Raw genomic sequence first — 19,568 nt, forward strand, 5'->3', positions numbered from 1 at the left:
ACATGAGTTGTTGGAAATGTGATAAAATATGCATAGATGTTCAAGCTCCCCTCCTCAGATATGACTTCTGATTGGATTATGCAGCTGACTTTTTTTTCTGAGTTTCTCTGATCTCTGTAAATCCTGAAGGATTATAAACTAACATGTCAGCCTTCAAAGACTCTTGCCTCATCAGTGTCTTCTTTTACATCACGTTCAAACACTCATGTCTACTGAAAGATATTTTTTGTAATTAATTTTAGTATTTTTTTTTTAAATAATTTTTTGCCATATAGGATGCGGTATTTTAGTTGATTTGTAATTTCTTTATAACTTCGTCTTAGTTTGTTCCTTTATTGTGTGTTTCTGGAAATTGTTATGATAGTTACTATTATTATTATCATTGTATTACAGTTGATAAAAAGTGAAGATTCACGTTTGAGACTGCTCAGTCCGCCTCTATTAAAAAACGAGAAACGTGAAATCATCAGAGAAAAAAAGCTTCGTTTGTACTTGTAGAACAAAAATTCAAGAACATTGAAAACAAAATAGTAATAATAAAATATAGGTCGCATTTCTTCATTAGACACTATCAAAATAGAGCTGACAGGAAATTTTTTTTATCCAAAACAAGGAAACAGGCTATTTTGTTTCCCTCCTAACTCTTTTCCTGTCTGTTCTTGAATTCCCAGCACGTAGGTTACTTCTTTTTGAATGCTGATTGGCTGTGATACAAGAGATGGGTGGGCTCATGCCACTTTTACCGTCTACGATTGGTTATTTAACTGAAAAAGAACGGATTTGCTGCTCTCATTGGAGGAATTTGTCAAGCGCTCAGTAGTATGATTGGTCAATATAGCTGGCGGGAGATGTTGCCACAAAATTTCGAATATTCATACTGGGACCTCAGCTCAGGCAGCCGTTATTATTGGGGGTAGCTGGGATTTATTTAGCTTGTTGCAAACCTAGAGTGTACTATATTTCAAACGAAGGGCTTTAACATTAAATACAAGAAGAATGGCTGAACCGTTGAAGGTAACGTTACTGTCGCTTTCATATTTGCTGCTAACGTGTTATTAGGCTTACGTGCTAACCTGCTACAACTGTAAGCTAAACTTCTAAGAAACAGTTAAAGGCACTTGGCTAACGTCGTGAGCTGCTTAATGTAACAGTCCGCGATGTTTAGACGTAATAATGCACTACTTGCAGAGTGTCCCTTTTAGTAATTTAACAACTAGTCCTAACTCACACAGCAGCTTGTAAATATTAACTATAGCTAATGCTGTTAAGCCAGTTGAAATGGTGTTACCCCTGCATTCATTCTCCTCGCATTATTTATTGTGTTTGAAATAAAAACTGTCCTTAAATACTGAGCTAAACCCTGTCCTTGAGCCTCAAATGTAATCAGAGCCAAGCAACTTCAGGGGGGGTGTTTTCTCTCCCCCCGTACATTTACATTGTTGTGTTTTTTGTGCAGTAAAACATGCAAAACTGTCAGCAAGTAGCACTATAGATGATGTTGATCATTATATTAAGGTTTCCTGCAGTACAAAGATAAGTCCCATCTTCGTTACGGTGCAAGGCCTATAGAAGATATCAGTATATTGATATTATTTAAAGCTTTTCATTTATTTATTTTTTGCACCGTGTGAGGGAGAATTGCTTTCGTTATGCATAATGACAATAAAGAGTGTTGAATGATGAATCTTAAAAGATAACCTTGTGTCGTTTTCATCAGGCCTTTTTGGAGAACAAGCCGGTGGAAAAGCTGAAGAAGGATCCTAAGCGGCTGTCAGTGGAGAGAATCTATCAGAAGAAGACGCAGCTGGAGCACATTTTGCTCAGACCGGACTCCTACATAGGCTCTGTTGAGCCTGTCACTCAGGTAAGAAGTTTTAAAATTTCTTTAACAGTCATGTGTAGATTTAAAGCAGTTTTTTGTTTGTTTTGTTTTTGACTGCACAGTTATGGTTCTTATTGAATGAACGCATGCAAGCTCCTTGTGATTATTTAACTTTTTTCATTAGCAAATGTGGGTGTTTGATGAGGATGCTGGACTGAACTGCCGTGATGTGACCTTTGTGCCTGGGCTCTACAAGATTTTCGATGAGATCCTTGGTAAGTAAAAAGCTCTTGCAATTATAGATGTCCATCACAAACCTTTATTAAACAGTGTTTTAGCTCCAGTAAAATGTAGTAAAAATAGATTTTACTTTCTCTTCCCATAGTAAATGCAGCTGATAACAAGCAGAGAGATAAGGGCATGTCCTGCATCAAGGTCAACATTGATCCGTGAGTTGTGTATAACGGTGCACTACCAAGTTTAAGATATTAAAATACAAAGTAACTCTACTACAGCTACCAGCTGACAAATCAAGTGCTTGTGTATGTTTTTGTTCCTTTTAGTGAAAACAACACCATCAGTGTATGGAATAATGGGAAGGGTATTCCTGTGGTGGAGCACAAAGTGGAGAAAGTCTATGTACCTGCTCTTATCTTTGGACAGCTCCTCACTTCAAGTAACTATGATGATGACGAGAAGAAAGTCACTGGTAAGATTGATACATTTGAGTGCTTTATATAATACTGATTGTTTTCTGTCATTCTTAATGAGAAAATATTCTGTATAATTACAAAGACTCCCTTCAACATCATTATGTCCAACACAATTAATGCTGAAATTTTAGCGTTTTATTAGAAAAAAAAACCTAATTTAATGTTCAATCTGTTCCTAACTCTATAAATGTTCTTCAGGTGGACGAAATGGATACGGTGCCAAGCTTTGCAACATCTTCAGTACAAAGTTCACTGTCGAGACTGCTTGTAAACAGTCGAAGAAGTGCTTCAAGCAGGTATGAAGGAAGATCGACCTCATTTCCCACTTTCATTTTTATGTCTTGATTGGGGAGAATGTCATTTTCTGTTATGCCCATGTTTTCCATAGACTTGGTATGACAACATGGACAAAGCAGGGGAGGCTAGCATCAAACCGTTTGATGGAGAGGAATACACTTGCATCACCTTCAGACCAGATCTGGCCAAGTTTAAGATGAGCATCCTTGACAAAGACACAGTGGCTCTGATGACCAGGAGGGCCTATGATATTGCTGGATCCGCTAAGGGTGTCCGGGTGTTCTTCAATAGCAAGAAGCTACCAGTAAGTTACTGTGATCGTTAACTTTTTTCCGTTAACTCTTAATGTTTTGGGAAGTAATTTTATTAAGCTTTTTAATATATTATGTGTATTTTAAATGTTGACTGAAGACTTCATTCACAAAGTTAAACCTAAAATCCAAAGCTTTTTGTGGACTTATAAAAAGTAGTCACTTACCTGACTTAAAATTATTTCTACTAACTTCATTTAATGAAATATTTGATGTTAGCGAGACAAATCTTACATGTTACATCCTAATTTGTTCGGGCTAAAATGCATTGAAAACTGGTATGAACTTCACACTTAAGGTTACAGGTTTCCGTAGCTATGTGGACATGTATGTGAAAGACAAGGTGGATGAACTGGGTGGTCCTCTTACTGTCATCCATGACACTGTCAACGAGCGCTGGGAGGTCTGCCTCACCATGAGCGAGAAAGGTTTCCAGCAAGTCAGCTTTGTCAACAGCATTGCCACAACAAAGGTAATAACTCAGTGCATTGGATTTGATCTAATGCATATATTGTGTCTATGTGTAGGCTGTTGTTAAATCAGTAATTTAAATGATTAAGTTTGTTGGAAAGCTGTCTAAATTTACATCTTTGAGCAGCTCTGAAATAGTTTAAGAATGATTAAACTAGACTGAGCTCTCTTGGCAGCCAAGCAGAAGTCTTGCTGCTCTCCAGCCACTTTGTGTCACTATGATTAAGACCTACGGTGTTTATTCTCTAAATGGATCTTGTTTTTGTCCTCTGGACTTTAGGGAGGCAGGCACATTGATTATGTGGCTGACCAGGTAGTTAGCAAGCTCATTGAAGTGGTGAAGAAGAAGAACAAAGCTGGGGTGACAGTCAAGCCTTTCCAGGTATTCATTTTTTTTTTTTTTTTTTAATGAAAATGAATATGTAAGTGTATTGTTTGTGTTTGTTAACAAAATGCACAACTGAGTGCTCTTCACGGTTTTTTTTTCCATTTAGGTGAAGAACCATATGTGGCTGTTTGTCAACTGCCTGATTGAAAACCCCACCTTTGACTCTCAGACCAAAGAGAATATGACTCTGCAGCAGAAGAGCTTTGGCTCCACGTGTCCCCTGAGTGAGAAGTTCATTAAACAGGTGCTGATGAAAAGCCACCAGCAGTGTATTTCTCACAAGTTTAATCATTCATCGATTTCACTAACTGGTGTCCATCCTTTGTTGCACTTAGGCCACATCCTGTGGGATTGTGGAAAGTATCATGAACTGGGTGAAGTTCAAGGCTCAGTCCCAGCTCAACAAGAAGTGCTCGGCTGTTAAACACACAAAAATCAAAGGTGTGCCAAAACTGGATGATGCCAACGATGCAGGTAATGTGCGCCGCAGTCGGTACAGTCCAGCATCCCGAGAATGGAGATGACCTGCAGTCCTACTGTACTCACTATATTTTCTTACAGGTGGGAAGAACTCCATTGGCTGCACGCTGATTCTTACAGAGGGAGACTCAGCCAAGACACTTGCTGTGTCTGGGCTGGGAGTGGTCGGAAGGGACCGCTATGGCGTCTTCCCTCTCAGAGGAAAAATGCTCAATGTCCGGGAGGCTTCACATAAACAGGTTAGGCTAGCAAATACAATGATTGCTTGAATCATCTATTTATTTAACAGCTGTAAGTAAAACTTGTTTGATTTTTTTTTTTTTTTTTTTTTCTAATCAGATTATGGAAAACGCAGAAATCAACAACATCATCAAAATCATCGGTCTTCAGTACAAAAAGAACTACAGTGACCCAGAATCCCTCAAGAGTCTGCGCTACGGCAAGATCATGATCATGACAGATCAGGTGTTTTGGTTGATCTTTATTTTCACTCCTTTCCTACCTTCCCGTGTCTTTGTATTGATAATATTCAGGATGTTCATGTTTCTGTGTGCCTACATATATGTAAGAATAGGTCTTTGTGACCATAATGGTTTTGTCTGTCCATACTGGCCCCGAAGCCTTTCATAAGGTGCCAATGCTGCAGGAACAAATGGATGGTTAGAGCAGGTACAAATCCAGTGTAATGTTAACTGTGAGCCCAGTTTTAAGAGGAAACATGCACTTAACCTGAGGAAGGTATCCTTCCCCTACAGCTGTGAAGAGAGCTACTAAGTAATTTTCACTGAGCATGACTTTGAAAGCTATGACTCAATTTAGATTAGTGGGGCAGCTGAAGCTTCATATGAGCCTCAGATGGATGTTTGAGTGAATTTTTAGTTTTTCTTCATTGAGCAAGGCTTATGAATTTTGTTCATCATTTGCCAACACAGTGACTTTCAGATGGAAAAACAGGATCATCACTACGATTTCTAGTAACAATGCACATGTCCTCTCACATATATGGGGAAATAGACTCTGAATTGGTGGATGGATGCATGTTAAAGACGGACTTCAAAATCCCAACCCACTATTAAAAACTATTTTAGTGCTACTAATGTTGTCACAGAGCACTTTACTAACCCTTTTTTGTCATCACTCACACACAATTACTTTGTTGTAATATATCTGACCTGTGCTATTGTCACAGGATCAAGACGGCTCCCACATTAAGGGCTTGTTGATCAACTTCATCCACCACAACTGGCCTTCGCTGCTGCGTCACAACTTCCTGGAAGAGTTCATCACCCCCATCATCAAGGTCTGTAGATGCTCTAAAACAGCGGTCCCCGGGCCTCGGACCGGTACCGGGCCGTGAGAGTTGAGGCTCAGGTGTGAAATGTATGGTTTTCAGGGTTTTTATCGGTTTTCAGCATTATTTTGTTATCGTTTTTATCGTTAACTCGGTTTTCCTGGGTCTTTTCACGTGTGTTATGAATAAATCTTCTTTTTTTTTTGGTACCGGTACTAGTTTTATTTTGTTGTATTTATCCGCGACACCTTAAAGGCCGGTCTGTGAAAATATTGTTGGGCATAAACCGGTCCGTGGCGCAAAAAAGGTTGGGGACCGCTGCTCTAAAAAGCCCATTGCAGACTTGCCATGTGCAATATTGTTGGCTTCATCTGGCAGTTTACATGATGTGTTCTTTCATTCAGACATGGATAACTTACAACTTCATACCTACAATAGCAATAGAGAGGGTTGTGATGTGCCATGTTTTGTTGTTACAACACAACAGAGTAATATGAGTTTGTTCTTCTAAGACAGGGGTGGGCAATTCCAGGCCCCGAGGGCCAGTGTCCTGCAGGCTTTAGATCTCACCTTGGGTCAACACGCCTGAATCACATGATTAGTTCGTTACCAGGCCTCTGGAGAACTTCAAGACATGTTGAGGAGTTAATTTAGCCATTTAAATCAGCTGTGTTGGTTCAAGGACACATCTAAAACCTGCAGGGACACCGGCCCTCGAGGCCTGGAATTCCCCACCCCTGTTCTAAGATCTTATTGTTCCTATGAGCATTCTTCGCAACATGCGCACATTTGTTTTGTTTTTCTTCCCTCAAAGACACCTGAGAGATGCACAGTTGAGATATGGCATGTGCTTATTTGTTAATGTGTCTGAGTTTTTAACCATGTTGGAAATTTGAAACAATACTGCCATCTGCTGTGAAAACCTCAGAATACTCAGAGCTTAATGGAAAGCTTGCCCCCCCCCCCCCCCCCCCCCCTTTTTTTTTTTTTATTCCAAGTTACTTTTAAATTAAAAATCCAAATTTTTTAATAATGTTAAAATGTGAAAAGCTTTAAGTGACTAGGCATCAAGAACCATGGTGATGGACATCTTATTTCTGTGTCTCTTCAGGCGTCTTTCAAGAAAACTCAGCTGTCTTTCTACAGTATTCCTGAATTCAATGCATGGAAGGAGAGCCAGCAAAACCACAAATCTTGGAAAATAAAATACTACAAAGGTTTGTTACAAACCCCTGTGTGGTAGTAAAACGGACAAGTAAGCAACACATAATGCATATGGCCATTGTCATTGTTATAGTTTCTATATTGTTTTGTTGTAACTTGTTCCATCTCTTTTTTTCTTTTGTGGCTATTGCCCATCTAGGTTTGGGAACCAGCACATCACAGGAAGCCAAGGAGTACTTCTCTGATATGCAGAGACATCGTATCCCATTCAAGTACTCAGGACCTGAAGATGATGAAGCTATCACCCTTGTAAGATGTTACCCATCTGTGTGGATCATTCCTTGGCCAATTTATATTTGATCTGGACTTTTTAAACATCCTGTAGGCCATAACTAACAGTTGGAGCATTAGTTCTTGGGTCTGTTTTTACAATTCTTTTTTTCTCTCTGGGAAGGCCTTTAGCAAGAAGAAAGTGGAAGAGCGAAAAGAGTGGCTTACCAACTTTATGATTAACAGACGCCAGCGCAGAGAGCACAACCTGCCTGAGGTAATGTCTGTGCAACTGGTGAACTCAATATCTTGTTTCTGTTCTGTTAAGTTTGACTGTTTTACTGTATCTTTGCAGGAGTACCTGTACGGTCAGTCAACCAAGTCCCTGTCGTACAACGACTTCGTCAACAAGGAGCTGGTACTTTTCTCCAACTCTGATAACGAGAGGTCCATTCCCTGCCTGGTGGATGGTACGTGAAATAATGATAATTAAGAAAAAAGGAAAGATTTAAAACCATTAACTAATTATGGAGAAATAGAAAGCTGAGAGTTGTCCAGATCCAGTTTAAAATTTAAGTCATTTGAGCATGTGTTCAGGGAAGGGTTTGCTGAGTCTTCTTGACAGGTGTAAAAGGTTGTGAACCGCTGGTCTAATGTCTGGATGCATTTGTGTTTACATCAGGACTGAAACCAGGTCAGAGGAAGGTGTTGTACTGTTGTTTCAAGAGGAACGACAAGCGAGAGGTGAAGGTGGCACAGCTGGCAGGCTCAGTGGCTGAGATGTCGGCATATCACCATGGAGAGGTGAGGTGGCTTTAATGTGTGGGTTTTGTCAGTGTGTTTTTGACTTTTCAGTTTAACTGTATCATTTTTATGTTCAGAAAAATGTTCACTTCTTTTTAAATAGGCTTTGCTTTTGAATACTGGTTGTTATTAGCCATCAAATTCTTATATCTAAGAGTAGCTGTCAATTTTGTCAGAACTTGAATTGTTACACATGGAGAAGTTTCCGGTTAAATAACGTTTATTTAAAGGAAAGTAGAAGCAGTGATCTTTCATAGAAAGATTAAAAAAAAAACAATGCAAGCCATTCTGGCTGTACATAGCTGTTTCTGTTGTATTTACTCTAAACTCTTTCTTGTTTTCAGGTCTCTCTGATGATGACCATCATTGGTTTAGCCCAGAACTTTGTGGGAAGCAACAACATGAATCTCTTGCAGCCTCTGGGACAGTTTGGAACCAGGCTGCACGGTGGCAAGGACTCTGCCAGCCCTCGATACATCTTCACTATGCTCAGGTAAGCAGGATTTCTCATAGATTTAATAACAAAGTGCCAATGTAGGGAGCCAGCAACCGAAAAGAGGCTACTATTGGTCAGTGTTAAGAAGGCTTATTGTAGTTAAACCACTGTCACTTCTTGCACTGCTACATCATGCATTGTGGATGAATGAGTTGTATGTAAGTGTATAGAACTATCAGCCCATGTTCTGCACTTTTTTTCATGAATCTAACAAAATGGGGAGAGTTTTTTACATGGATTAGTTACTGAGTCACTAACTAAAATTCTCCCACCGATCTTTACTTCTAGCCCCCTCGCCCGCCTTGTTTTCCCAGCAGTGGATGACAACCTGCTCAAGTATAACTATGATGACAACCAGCGCGTAGAGCCTGAATGGTACATTCCCATCATCCCCACTGTGCTTGTGAACGGAGCCGAAGGCATCGGCACAGGTTGGGCCAGCAAGATTCCAAACTACGACATTCGTGAGATCATCAGCAACATCAACCGTATGCTCGACGGCGAGGAACCTCTGCCCATGGTCAGGATGGTTTCCTGAGATCTGCCATGTTGGGTGATTTGCTGTGCAAAAACTAAGTGCTTGTTTTTCCTCCTACAGCTTCCAAATTATAAAGACTTCAGAGGCACAATTGAGCAGGTGATGGATAACCAGTACTTGAATAGTGGAGAGATCTCCATCCTTGATTCGACCACTATTGAAATCTCTGAATTGCCTGTAAAAACATGGACACAGGTTGGTCAATTAAGTCATTTCCAGAACATTTTACCACGTGTACCCGTAGTGTTTAGTAGATTGACTCAAATAAATACCCTCTTACCCTTTTGCTGAACTCTTCATGTACTTTCTCGTCTAGGCTTACAAGGAGAATGTGCTGGAGCCGATGCTGAATGGCACAGAGAAGGTTCCTCCTCTCATCACAGACTACAAGGACTACCACACTGACACCACAGTGCGCTTTGTGGTCAAGATGACAGAAGAGAAGCTGAGGGAGGCTGAGGCTGCTGGCCTCCATAAAGTCTTCAAGCTGCAGAGCCCCCTCACCTGCAACTCGATGGTAATGATTGCCACTTATTTGCACACATTCACAGCAGGATGAATAAAGTCATCTATTGCTTTCCTGTGAAATCTCAAACATTTATTCACATATTTCCAAACCCTGTGAAGCATCAGCATTTTTCCCTTTGTTTTCCAGGTTCTGTTTGACCACGTGGGTAGCCTGAAAAAGTATGAGTCTGTGCAGGATATCATCAGAGATTTCTTTGAGTTGAGGATGAAGTACTACGTGCTGAGAAAGGACTGGTTGGCAGGCATGCTGGGAGCAGAGAGCGCCAAGCTCAGCAACCAGGCTCGCTTCATCCTGGAGAAAATTCAGGGCACCTTGGTCATTGGTAAGTGCAAAGTTTCAAATAGCTTCTGTGTTGTTGTTTATTTGTTTGTTTGTTTGTTTTCAAGCACATTTTTCAATAACAGTGGAAAATCCTGTATATCTTCTGATATAGTTATTTATAGTTAGTTTGGTTGTTCCTTGATTAGTATTAATACTGTCCATGTGTGTGCAGAGAACAAGCCAAAGAAGGAGCTGATCCGCATGCTCCAACAGATGGGCTACGACTCCGACCCAGTCAAGACTTGGAAACAGGCTCAGGAGAAGGTGGGACACTCTGATTCCGACAGTTGCAACAAAGTTCAGCTACAACAGAGAGGGATGTTAAATAACCACCTGTGTGAACTCTCTTAGAATGAGGAGGAGATGGAGGAGGAGGAGGAGGAGGGGGAAGGAGGAGAAAAAGACGACTCGACTGGACCGGACTACAATTATCTGCTGAGCATGCCCATGTGGTTCTTGACAAAAGAGAAAAAGGAGGAGCTGTGCAAACAGAGGGATGCTAAGGTGAGCTATGCGGCAAACCTAGTGATGCTTTAAGCTTGAAATGTTAGATTATTAGCTCCTGTGTTAAGGTCGTGTGTTTCTGTCCTAACTCTTGTACAGGTGACAGAGCTGAACACCCTAAAGAAAAAGAGTCCAGCAGACCTGTGGAGGGAGGACCTTGCTGCCTTCTCTGAGGAACTGGCGGTACTGGATCTTTTCTGTCTTGCTCTTTTCTTTTCCTTTTTCTGCTTTATATCCAATCAGTGCACTTTGTTAGTCATGTGATCAGACTGTGATAATGTTATATCTAAAGAACAACTGTGATCAGTGCTTTTGCTCCTGGTTAAACTTGTGATGTATTTTTCTTCTTGTGTTTAGCGGGTTGAGGCAAAGGAAAAGGAAAATGCCACCCTTCCTGTAAAAACTGGAAAAGGCAAAGCAGTAAAGGTGAAAAAGGAGACTTTGCCCACTCCACAGGGCCGCCGCGTCATTCCACGTGTTACCAGCACCATGAAGGCTGAAGCTAACAGGAAGGCTGATCTGAAGAAAGGAGAGGGCAAGAGAGGAAAGAAAATCAAGGTATGTTTTCATATGTGATTGTGCATATAAACTGTTTTTTACATTAACACATTCAGAACAACAAACTGCTCAAAAGTAACATTTTTCTTGACCTCGTTTCTGTCTCTGAAGAGTGAAGATGTTGTGATGAAGATGGAGTTTGGAGAGGATGCAGAAAATACAGAGCCGGTTGAGGAAACGGGCTTAGCTGCACGGCTGAGCAAGAAAACCAAGACCCAAGCAGCAGAAAAAGGTAGAAATGACTGTTCAGGATATCGCCTGGAAATCATTTCAACTATGATCACACACCTCTGCTTACTGGTGTAACCACCAAGCTCTTTAGTGATATCTAGTGGCAAACCTGTAACAATACACATTTTGCAGACTTGACCTCCACAATCCTCGCTGGAGCAAAATCAAAATTAGCTTCTCAAGTTTTGAAAATTGCCAGCCATATTGTAGTCCGCCAACATGAATACAAACTCAGTTTTTGGGGAATTATAGTTTGGATTATGTTTTCAACAACCTAATCCAAACTATACAGACGTTCCTTCATGCACACACAACTGGATTGTGTAAAATTTGGTGCTTGCTATAACATTCACTCAAAAATGTTGATAATCATAAGCAAGTTGCTATAATAAATATCAGTTTGCACTTAAATTTTACATTTTTGTTTAAGTTCATAAAGAAGTGCATTTCTCGTGTGCAGCAGCATCAAAGACGGGCAAGCAGACCACTCTTCAGTTCAAGCCTGTTACCAAGAAGCCCAAGAAAAACGCGTGGTCAGATGAGGATGTTGGCCTGTCGGACAGCGAAGTAGAGGCAGAGGAAGCGGCTGCCCCCAGAGAGCGCATAGAACGGAAAACCAAAGGTGAATCTGCTTGATGGCCCACACTGCTTCCTCTGCTGATGGATAACTCTTTAAGTGGTGTGATTTCCTATTTATTTATGTTATGTTTGTCACACCTAAATGTTTTAGATAATTAAAAAATGTAAATATTAGACCAAGATAATACAGTAAACATAAAATGCTTTTTCTAAATGAAGGTGTTTATTATTAAGATTATTAACTTATCTGGAAATGAGCCAAATTGAAGGGTTTTTGAGCAGCATTTTAACCCGAGACCTCAGCTTCTCATGCTTGTTTTCTTTGACAAAGCGCAGCATTACTAAAGCTGCCTTTTCGTTTTGTTCTTTTTTTACTGTTTAAGCTGTGGTGAAGTACAGCATGTCTGACAGTGAAGATGAATTTGATGACTGGGGGAAGAAGGGCGCTCCAAAAAGGAAGGCTTTCATAAGTGACGATGATGATGCAAGCTTCGCCCCAGATCCCAGCACTGTGTCGGACAATGATGTGGACTCTCCAGCTCCGCCTCCCAAAGCTCCAGAACCCACGTGAGTATAAGAAAAACCTTAATAAAAAGTATCTTTCTTTTGTTTTAATGTACCTTAAAAACAAACCTTGTCTTTTCTCTGCAGGAAGAAGGTAGCAAAAAGCAAATCGACAGTTAAAAAAACAGACACAAAGTCGAGCTGTAAGTATTTTCACTTAGGATCATAGTTTGATGAATTTGAGAAATGTGGGGCCAAGGCTCTGAGGACTGGATATTTTGTCTCTGTGGCACTTTACAGCTCTGTCAGACGATCAGGAGCCAGCATCCAAGCCTCCAACTCAACGTAAAACCAAAGAGGCCGCACCGAAGAAGCCCGCCGCTGCCAAGAAACCAGCTGCATCCAAGAAGAAGGCTGCAGGTAACACAGATGTTTGTTTGGTCTTATAAAGGTCACAGGTAGATTTGAGCACATGATCATTATAAAACAAAGAAATCAACAAATTTATCTTTGGAATGTCGGGTTTTTTTTCTCTAGATGTGAAGCAGCCATCTATCTTGGATGCTCTCTCTAAGCCCAAACCTGCGTCCAGGGCTCCTGCTGCCAAGAAGGTCCCGTCATTCGACTCTAGCGACTCAGAGAGTGAAAAGAAAGCTCCCGTCACAAAACAGAAACCTGTTCTTAAACGTAAAAAGAACCTCAGTGATGACTCTGACAGCAGCTCTTCAGATGACCTCGTGTCACGCCTCAAATCCAAGACGACTGCTGGCACCAAGGTCAGTTTTTATACTGAACACTCGTTTTCTTTTTATGTGTTACGTCATAAGATGTGATTCAAGTATTTCAGAAGTTGGCATATTCCTGCAGTACAGTAGCCCAACCTCAGGAAGTAAAACTCTAAATATAAAATGAAATACTATAAACTCTGACCATGAAAAAGTGGCTCAACAATGAAGCTATTAAAAGAATAAAAGTAGCTTTTTAAATGGTGACATTTGAAATAAAACTATTGACTTAAGTAGAACAAATGATTCTCTGCTACACATGTTTAGATTTTAAAGGTTTCCTGTATGCATCCTGTGCTAATATAATCACTGTTAATCCTTTTAATCTCCTTTTCTGCTACAGAAGAGCAAGAAGTGGGAAGAGGATGAGAGTTTCCAGGTTTCAGACCCTGAAGAAGCTGCTCCTGTAGCTGCAGCACCACGGGATAAACCCTCACGGGCCCGGAAACCCATCACCTACAACCTGGACTCTGATTCAGATGAAGATTTTTAAATAATAGTTCCCAAGTTGTTGTTTCGAAAAGATGAGTCATAAATGTTGTAGTGTGCCATGCAGGTAATATAGCACTCATTTTATCTGTTGAAGTTCAGCTGCATTTACACTCGCCTCATATATGGACCTTGGACCAGCAATCTGTAACCTTTAAATTTAAAAAAAAAAGACATAAACAAAAACTCACCATTGTTTATTTAAAGAAAAAAAAATCGTATTATTTCAAAGAGAAGGAAAAAAAGCTGGTATACAAGTCTAGTTTTAATAGTATTTGTTCTTAGCTTCTGGGTGTATTTTGTAATCCACTTGTTTGTGTTTTGTGCTGTCCTGTAAATATTTCTTTGGCTGTTCAGTTTATACCTTTAAAAAATAAAGTTTGTTTTTATTGATTGTATGGTGTGTTTGATTTGTGTCACCGGGTTGTGTTGGGGCTCCTGTTTAATGAAAAAAGCTACTTGCTTTAATTTTGTAGAAAGATTTTAATGCAATGCAGCAGTAGGAACATCCAAATATACACTATATTGCTAAAAGTATTCACTTATCTGCCTTCAAACACATGAATTTGAGTAAACTCCTGTTCTTAATCCGTAGGGTTTAATATTGGCTCTGCAGGCCAATCGAGTTCTTCCACACCAGACTCATGTCTTTATGGCCCTCTCTTTGTGCACTGGTGGACTCGTCCATCAGATTGCCAGACAGGAAAGTGATTCATTGCTCCAGAGAACATGTCTCCACAGCTCTAGAGTCCAGTGGTTCCATCCCAGACTTTGTATTGAGCTCAGTGATGAAAGGCTTGTATACAGCTGCTCAGCTATGAAAAGCCACCCTACGCACTGTTCTTGAGCTAATCTAAAATATTTGTAGAAGCAGTCTGCATGCCTAAGTGCATTTGTTATACACATGTGGTCATGGAAGTGATTGGAGCACATGATCCAATGATTTGGATGGGTACCTGCCTCTCGCCCTAAGACAGCTGGGATAGGCTCCACACCCCCATGGACCCTAAATTGGAAAAGAGGATGAATGAATAAAAATATTAAACTTCAAAAACTAAAAAGTGATTTGATTTGGTTATTACTAATTGAATAAACCAGAATACATGCAGAATTTTAAACTTTGATACAAGCACTCATATGACCAGGGAATGTGAAGGTACAGCTTTCTGCCATTTAGGAAACTTACTGTTTTCCTTACTTGGGAAAACAAACGTGACGGTAGGTCATGAGTCTCTCTGCACAGTAGATTAACACTGTCGTCAGACTATTTTATCTTGGCATCTCTGAAATGTAGGAGTTAGGTTTCAACCTGTCCATTATCAAAGTTCAAATGTATGAAATGGAACCTTGGATCAGTCTTGAGGTTGGTTACTGTACTCTACAATGTTAGCTGGTTGTATTTTATGCTAACTGAAGGAGAAAAGAACTGAAAGGATATATTACAGGCTGTTGCTACAGTTTTTTTTTTCCTGAAGTGTTGTGCTTTATGTACTCTCTTTGCGGGTTCTTTGCGTCATTTTTGGTTTCAGCCCACTAAGACAGCCCACTGAGCAACTAAGGTGGATAAGCCTTGAAGCAACATTTAATCAGGTTTGATGGGTTCAGTTAAACCGTGAGTCACTGATTGGAGATTACAATAACAAGAATTCTAGTTTCATTTTTAAGACAAAGGCAGCATTTGCTCTGAGACGAACAGGTGAACAAGCCTCCAGACTTCCAAGAAGACAGACCTGACAGAGCTGCAGCCATGGGTGAGTGGGGCTTCATCGGTGGATTATTTAAAGACTTCCAGACCCATTTACCGATGCTGGGTCGTTTCTGGCTCGTCCTCGTTTTGGTGTTTAGGATACTAATCCTGGGAACTGTGGCCAGTGAAATGTTTGAGGACGAGCAGGAGGAATTTACCTGTAACACCCTCCAGCCAGGATGTAAGCAGGTGTGTTACGATGAGGCTTTCCCCATCTCCCAGTACAGATTCTGGGTGTTTCATTTGATCCTCATCGCTACACCTTCTCTGCTTTACTTCGTGTATGTAACACATCAAGATCACAAGAGGGCCAACAGCTCCTCGTCGAGGAAAAGGAGCAGCAGGAAGAACAGAGAAGAAAAAACTTCCAGGGCGCTCTACATTATCACTGTGATCTTCCGCATACTGGCAGAAATCGGCTTCTTATTTGTCCAGTGGCGTCTCTATGGCTTTGAGGTGAAGGCCCATTTCCAATGTAGCCGTTCTCCCTGCCCCCTAACAGTGGAGTGCTTCACTTCCCGGCCTGCAGAGAAAACAATCTTCCTCCTCTTCTACTTTGCTGTAGGGGTAGTATCAGCATTTTCCAGCATTGTCGAGTTTCTCTACGTCTCTTGTAAGTGGTTTTGCTCAGACCAGGAGGACAGAATCTACCACTGTGACTGCGAGAATCTCCGCAACCACAAGCAAGAGGAGACAGAGGAGAAATCAGGAGGAGAGACGATGTCAGTGAGCACGGCCAGCAGTGTGAGAATGAAGAAGGGATCAGTGAGAAGCAGCTCCAGTCGACAGAGCTCCAGCATCAGTCACAAGTACAAGAATCCAAGAGGAAAATATGTGAGCGCCTCGAGGCTTACATTGTGAGAGGACACATATGCTGCAATCACAGCATCCTCCTTTTTCTATCATAAATTTGTGACTACATTTCTAATTCCCTCTGTTTTCCTCTTCATGTGTATTGGCGACATCATGAAGAAACTTATGGGAAAATGACAAAACGAGCACAGACGATAAGAAGGACGCATGAGAGACATCATTGACTTGTTAGTTCTGCTGAATGACGAAAGTCTGCAAGCATTTTGACAGAAACATTTCCTGGAAAACACTTGACAAACTTCCTTACAGGTGATTGGTTTTTAGTCAGTGTTGCCCTTTTGTAGCTGTCAGATTCATCAAACATAGAACCTCTAACCCAGCAGGGGATTCAGGCCATACCGAGACGAAAATAAGACCCAAGAAACCTTGAAAATGAGTACTATTTTTATATTTCTTGGAGAGCCACGCCTTGGTCCTACTGGTTCGACTTGCTCTTCTATCTTTTCCTTTCTCTTCTGCTTTCTCTTTCCCCTTTGTTTGTGTGAATGTTGGCATTTGGTTTTTGTGTTTCAGAAGTCAAGCCTCAACCTTACCTGCCCACACATTTCGAGACTGTGGCTAATTACTGTGTTGACTTTGCTGATTGCTTGTTGGCTTCTTAAGGCTGAGGAGTTCCTTCAGTTGACCCCAGGCTGTTGCACCACTCAGTGTAGCTTCGTTTGCATGCTACACTACCAGTGGGCGAGGACCCTCTGCCTATGGTGAAGAGAGAGAATGGCTTCCTGAGTGTTCTAGGCTTTATTAAACTGACTCAAATAAATATACTTATATATTTCCGGTGCTTTTAACACCACTTTTATGTCCACTTTGCCGAACTCTTTATTGACTTTCTGGTCCAGACCTAAAAGGAGAGTGTGCTGGAGCCGATGCTAATTGCACAAAGAAGGTTTCTCCTCTCATCACAGACTACAAGGACTACTTCAGGGCATGCTCTGGATCAGGGCATCACTGAGCTCCTGGACAAACTGAGGTGCAACCTGGCAGAATCAGATGGACTGAAACAAAATGACCCACATGTCAAATGTCAGTGTTTATCGTGCTCCTCCTTGCATGAACAAGGAGATACTAGTCCTGCTGGTGGATTAAAGACCTTCTATGATCCTCTCCACCTCTGCTAGACTAAGTAACTGGCTCCTGGAATCTCCTCCATGCTTCTGATCAGATATATTAACATCGTGCATGTGTGTGTCGAGAACAACTAAAAGAAGGAAGCGATTCCTGTTCTGCATAAATGGGCTACGATTCAACCCAGTCAAGGCTTCGGCAGACAAGATTTTTAGCCACAACAAACGACAACAATCGTGTGTTGTTTATTTGTTTGTTTGTTTGTTAATTTATTTCGATCATGTAAACAATATAAGGGTACATTTAGCAAAGAAAAGGAGAGAAAAAAATACTATACAAATAAAGTTAATTTATTTCAATATTGCTTCATCTGTTCCGATTCAGTTACACATCGAAAAGGAGTGGGAAGAAGTACACACTTATTTAATCCCACCCCTTTGCCATAAGCTATCAGTCAATATATAGTCAGCTTCCTTACTGACATAATCTGTAGTAAAAATAGCAAACAGACTTCTGATAATATATACATCACATGATGAAATGAAATAGAGACATTCATTGAATTTCAACATTTTTCCTTTCTTTATAATTCAAGAAAATCATATCTTTATAACTCTTTTTGAGCTGCTTTGTTTGGATGTTGCTTCCACTCCATATTCAAACTGTTCCACAGCTTCACTCTGTGCACAGAAACACAAAAGCTTTTTCTTGTAGTACACACCTTCACAATTTTGAAGTTACAAAACCCCCTTAAATTATAAATTCCTTGTTTAAAAAAAAAACATACTCTCAGTATTACCTGGCAGTTCCTTATTTTTTGCTTTGAATAGAATTTGTGCTGTTTGGAATTTCACTAGATCAGCCAATTTCAATATTTCAGACTGCAAGAAAAGTGAGTTTGTATGATCCCTATAACCTGCACTGTGGATGATTCAAACTGTTTGTTTTCTTCTTTTATTTGAAGAGTAAAAAGTGAATGTAATGTACTTTTATGTAATGTAATGTACTGTACTCTGCACAATAGCTTAAGTAAGGTGAAACCAGTGAACAGTAGATAATATGAAGTGATGTCCCGTCTAATAGCTGCTTTCCCTTGTTTAGGATTCCAATGCTTGATTCTTTGGAATGAATATATCTTACGTGAGCTCTCCAGTTAAGTTTTTCATGTATTATTACCCCTAGAAATTATTATAATCTATTTATTTTATTTATCTTAGCATTTGTATTTAAACTACTATTTCCAAACAACGTAATTTTAGTTTTATTCAGATTTAATGATCATTTGTTGTTTTTAAGCCAGAATTTTACTTTAATTATTTCATTAGTCATCTCATCCAGTAAATGCTGCAGATCATCACCAGAGCAGAAAATGTTTGCAAAGAGTACCATTTTTAATACTCTGGACACTTTACAAGTGTCATTGATGTGTAAGTTGAAGAATTTTGGGCCCAAAACTGACCCTTGGGGTACACCACAAGCAATGTCCATACATAAGGAGCAACAGCCATTTAATTTCACAAACTGCTTCCTGTCACTTAAATAACTCAGAACCCAATTTAAAACTACCCCTCTGACACCATAATGTTCCAGTTTTCTTATTAATATATTGTGATCTGTAGTGTCAAATGCCTTTCTCAAGTCTATGAATAGCCCAGCCATGTGTTGTTTTTTGTGATAAATAAATATTTTGCTTGTGTACAACTTAGATTTCTCCATCCATCCATCCATCTATATCTATATATTTATTTTACAATAGTAGATATTTATTTTGAACCAGTGTACACCTGTCTTGTGGAAAACTTAGCCTGACATGGATATTACAGCATATCAGAGCCCTTAAAAATGTTGATAATCATACATAAGTTGTGAAGATTTGCACTTTAACTGTACAAGTTTGTTAACGTTTCACAAAGAAACCCATTCTTATGCAAAGCAGCATCAAAAACAGCACCGCTCTTTGGTTCATGCCCGTTACCAAGAAAATCCTGAGGTCAGATGATGAGGGTTGATGGCCTGTCTTGACAGTTAAATGGAGATAGAGGAAGTGGATGTGCCCACAGAGTGCAGAGTGAACATAAAACTAAAGGTGAATCTGCTGATGAACCAGACTGCTGTCTCTGCTAATGGATTTCAGAATGATTGTTCTTTTGAAATAAAATAAATAAATAAATAAAAAGAAATAAAAAGAAATCATAGCACATTTATATTTGGCGTGGGTTTTTTTTATCACTGCAACCAGTGCTCCTTGCACCGAGAGGGTCTCTTCATTGGACACCAATGACTTCGAAAGTGAAAGCAAAGCTCCAGAAAGAAAAAGGAGCTCAGTGACGACGCTGAT

The 19,568-nt window shown here is 40.2% G+C and overlaps 2 protein-coding genes across 3 annotated transcripts; both read left to right on the forward strand.

Moving 5' to 3' along the window:
• The first annotated feature begins 830 nt into the window (after window positions 1–830).
• On the forward strand, window positions 831–13,939 carry top2a (DNA topoisomerase II alpha). Of its 2 annotated transcripts, none has more exons than XM_084938014.1 (35): window positions 831–1,014; window positions 1,718–1,864; window positions 2,007–2,097; window positions 2,208–2,271; window positions 2,386–2,531; window positions 2,734–2,831; window positions 2,924–3,136; window positions 3,442–3,615; window positions 3,895–3,996; window positions 4,109–4,246; window positions 4,338–4,476; window positions 4,564–4,721; window positions 4,822–4,947; window positions 5,672–5,782; window positions 6,885–6,990; window positions 7,137–7,246; window positions 7,392–7,484; window positions 7,563–7,677; window positions 7,890–8,011; window positions 8,356–8,504; window positions 8,796–9,027; window positions 9,106–9,240; window positions 9,362–9,562; window positions 9,701–9,896; window positions 10,068–10,159; window positions 10,247–10,399; window positions 10,499–10,582; window positions 10,757–10,957; window positions 11,069–11,189; window positions 11,652–11,810; window positions 12,151–12,334; window positions 12,419–12,474; window positions 12,572–12,691; window positions 12,809–13,047; window positions 13,400–13,939. In XM_084938014.1, exons 1-35 carry the CDS (start codon window positions 997–999, stop codon window positions 13,547–13,549), a joined length of 4,743 nt encoding a protein of 1,580 aa, XP_084794140.1. In that variant the 5' UTR covers window positions 831–996; the 3' UTR covers window positions 13,550–13,939. The 2 variants fall into 2 exon arrangements, with proteins under 2 accessions (XP_084794140.1, XP_084794139.1); XM_084938013.1 differs by having other exon boundaries at window positions 832–1,014; window positions 11,649–11,810.
• Window positions 13,940–15,229: 1,290 nt separating this feature from the next.
• Window positions 15,230–19,338, forward strand: LOC146381856 (gap junction delta-3 protein-like). Its single transcript, XM_084938015.1, has one exon. The coding sequence runs from the start codon at window positions 15,293–15,295 to the stop codon at window positions 16,151–16,153; it is 861 nt and encodes a 286-aa protein (XP_084794141.1). The 5' UTR covers window positions 15,230–15,292; the 3' UTR covers window positions 16,154–19,338.
• The last annotated feature ends 230 nt before the right edge of the window (window positions 19,339–19,568 follow it).

This window comes from Perissodus microlepis, chromosome 8, assembly GCF_051167445.1.
Source record: "Perissodus microlepis isolate ML-2025 ecotype Zambia chromosome 8, ASM5116744v1, whole genome shotgun sequence".
NCBI lineage: Eukaryota > Metazoa > Chordata > Actinopteri > Cichliformes > Cichlidae > Perissodus > Perissodus microlepis.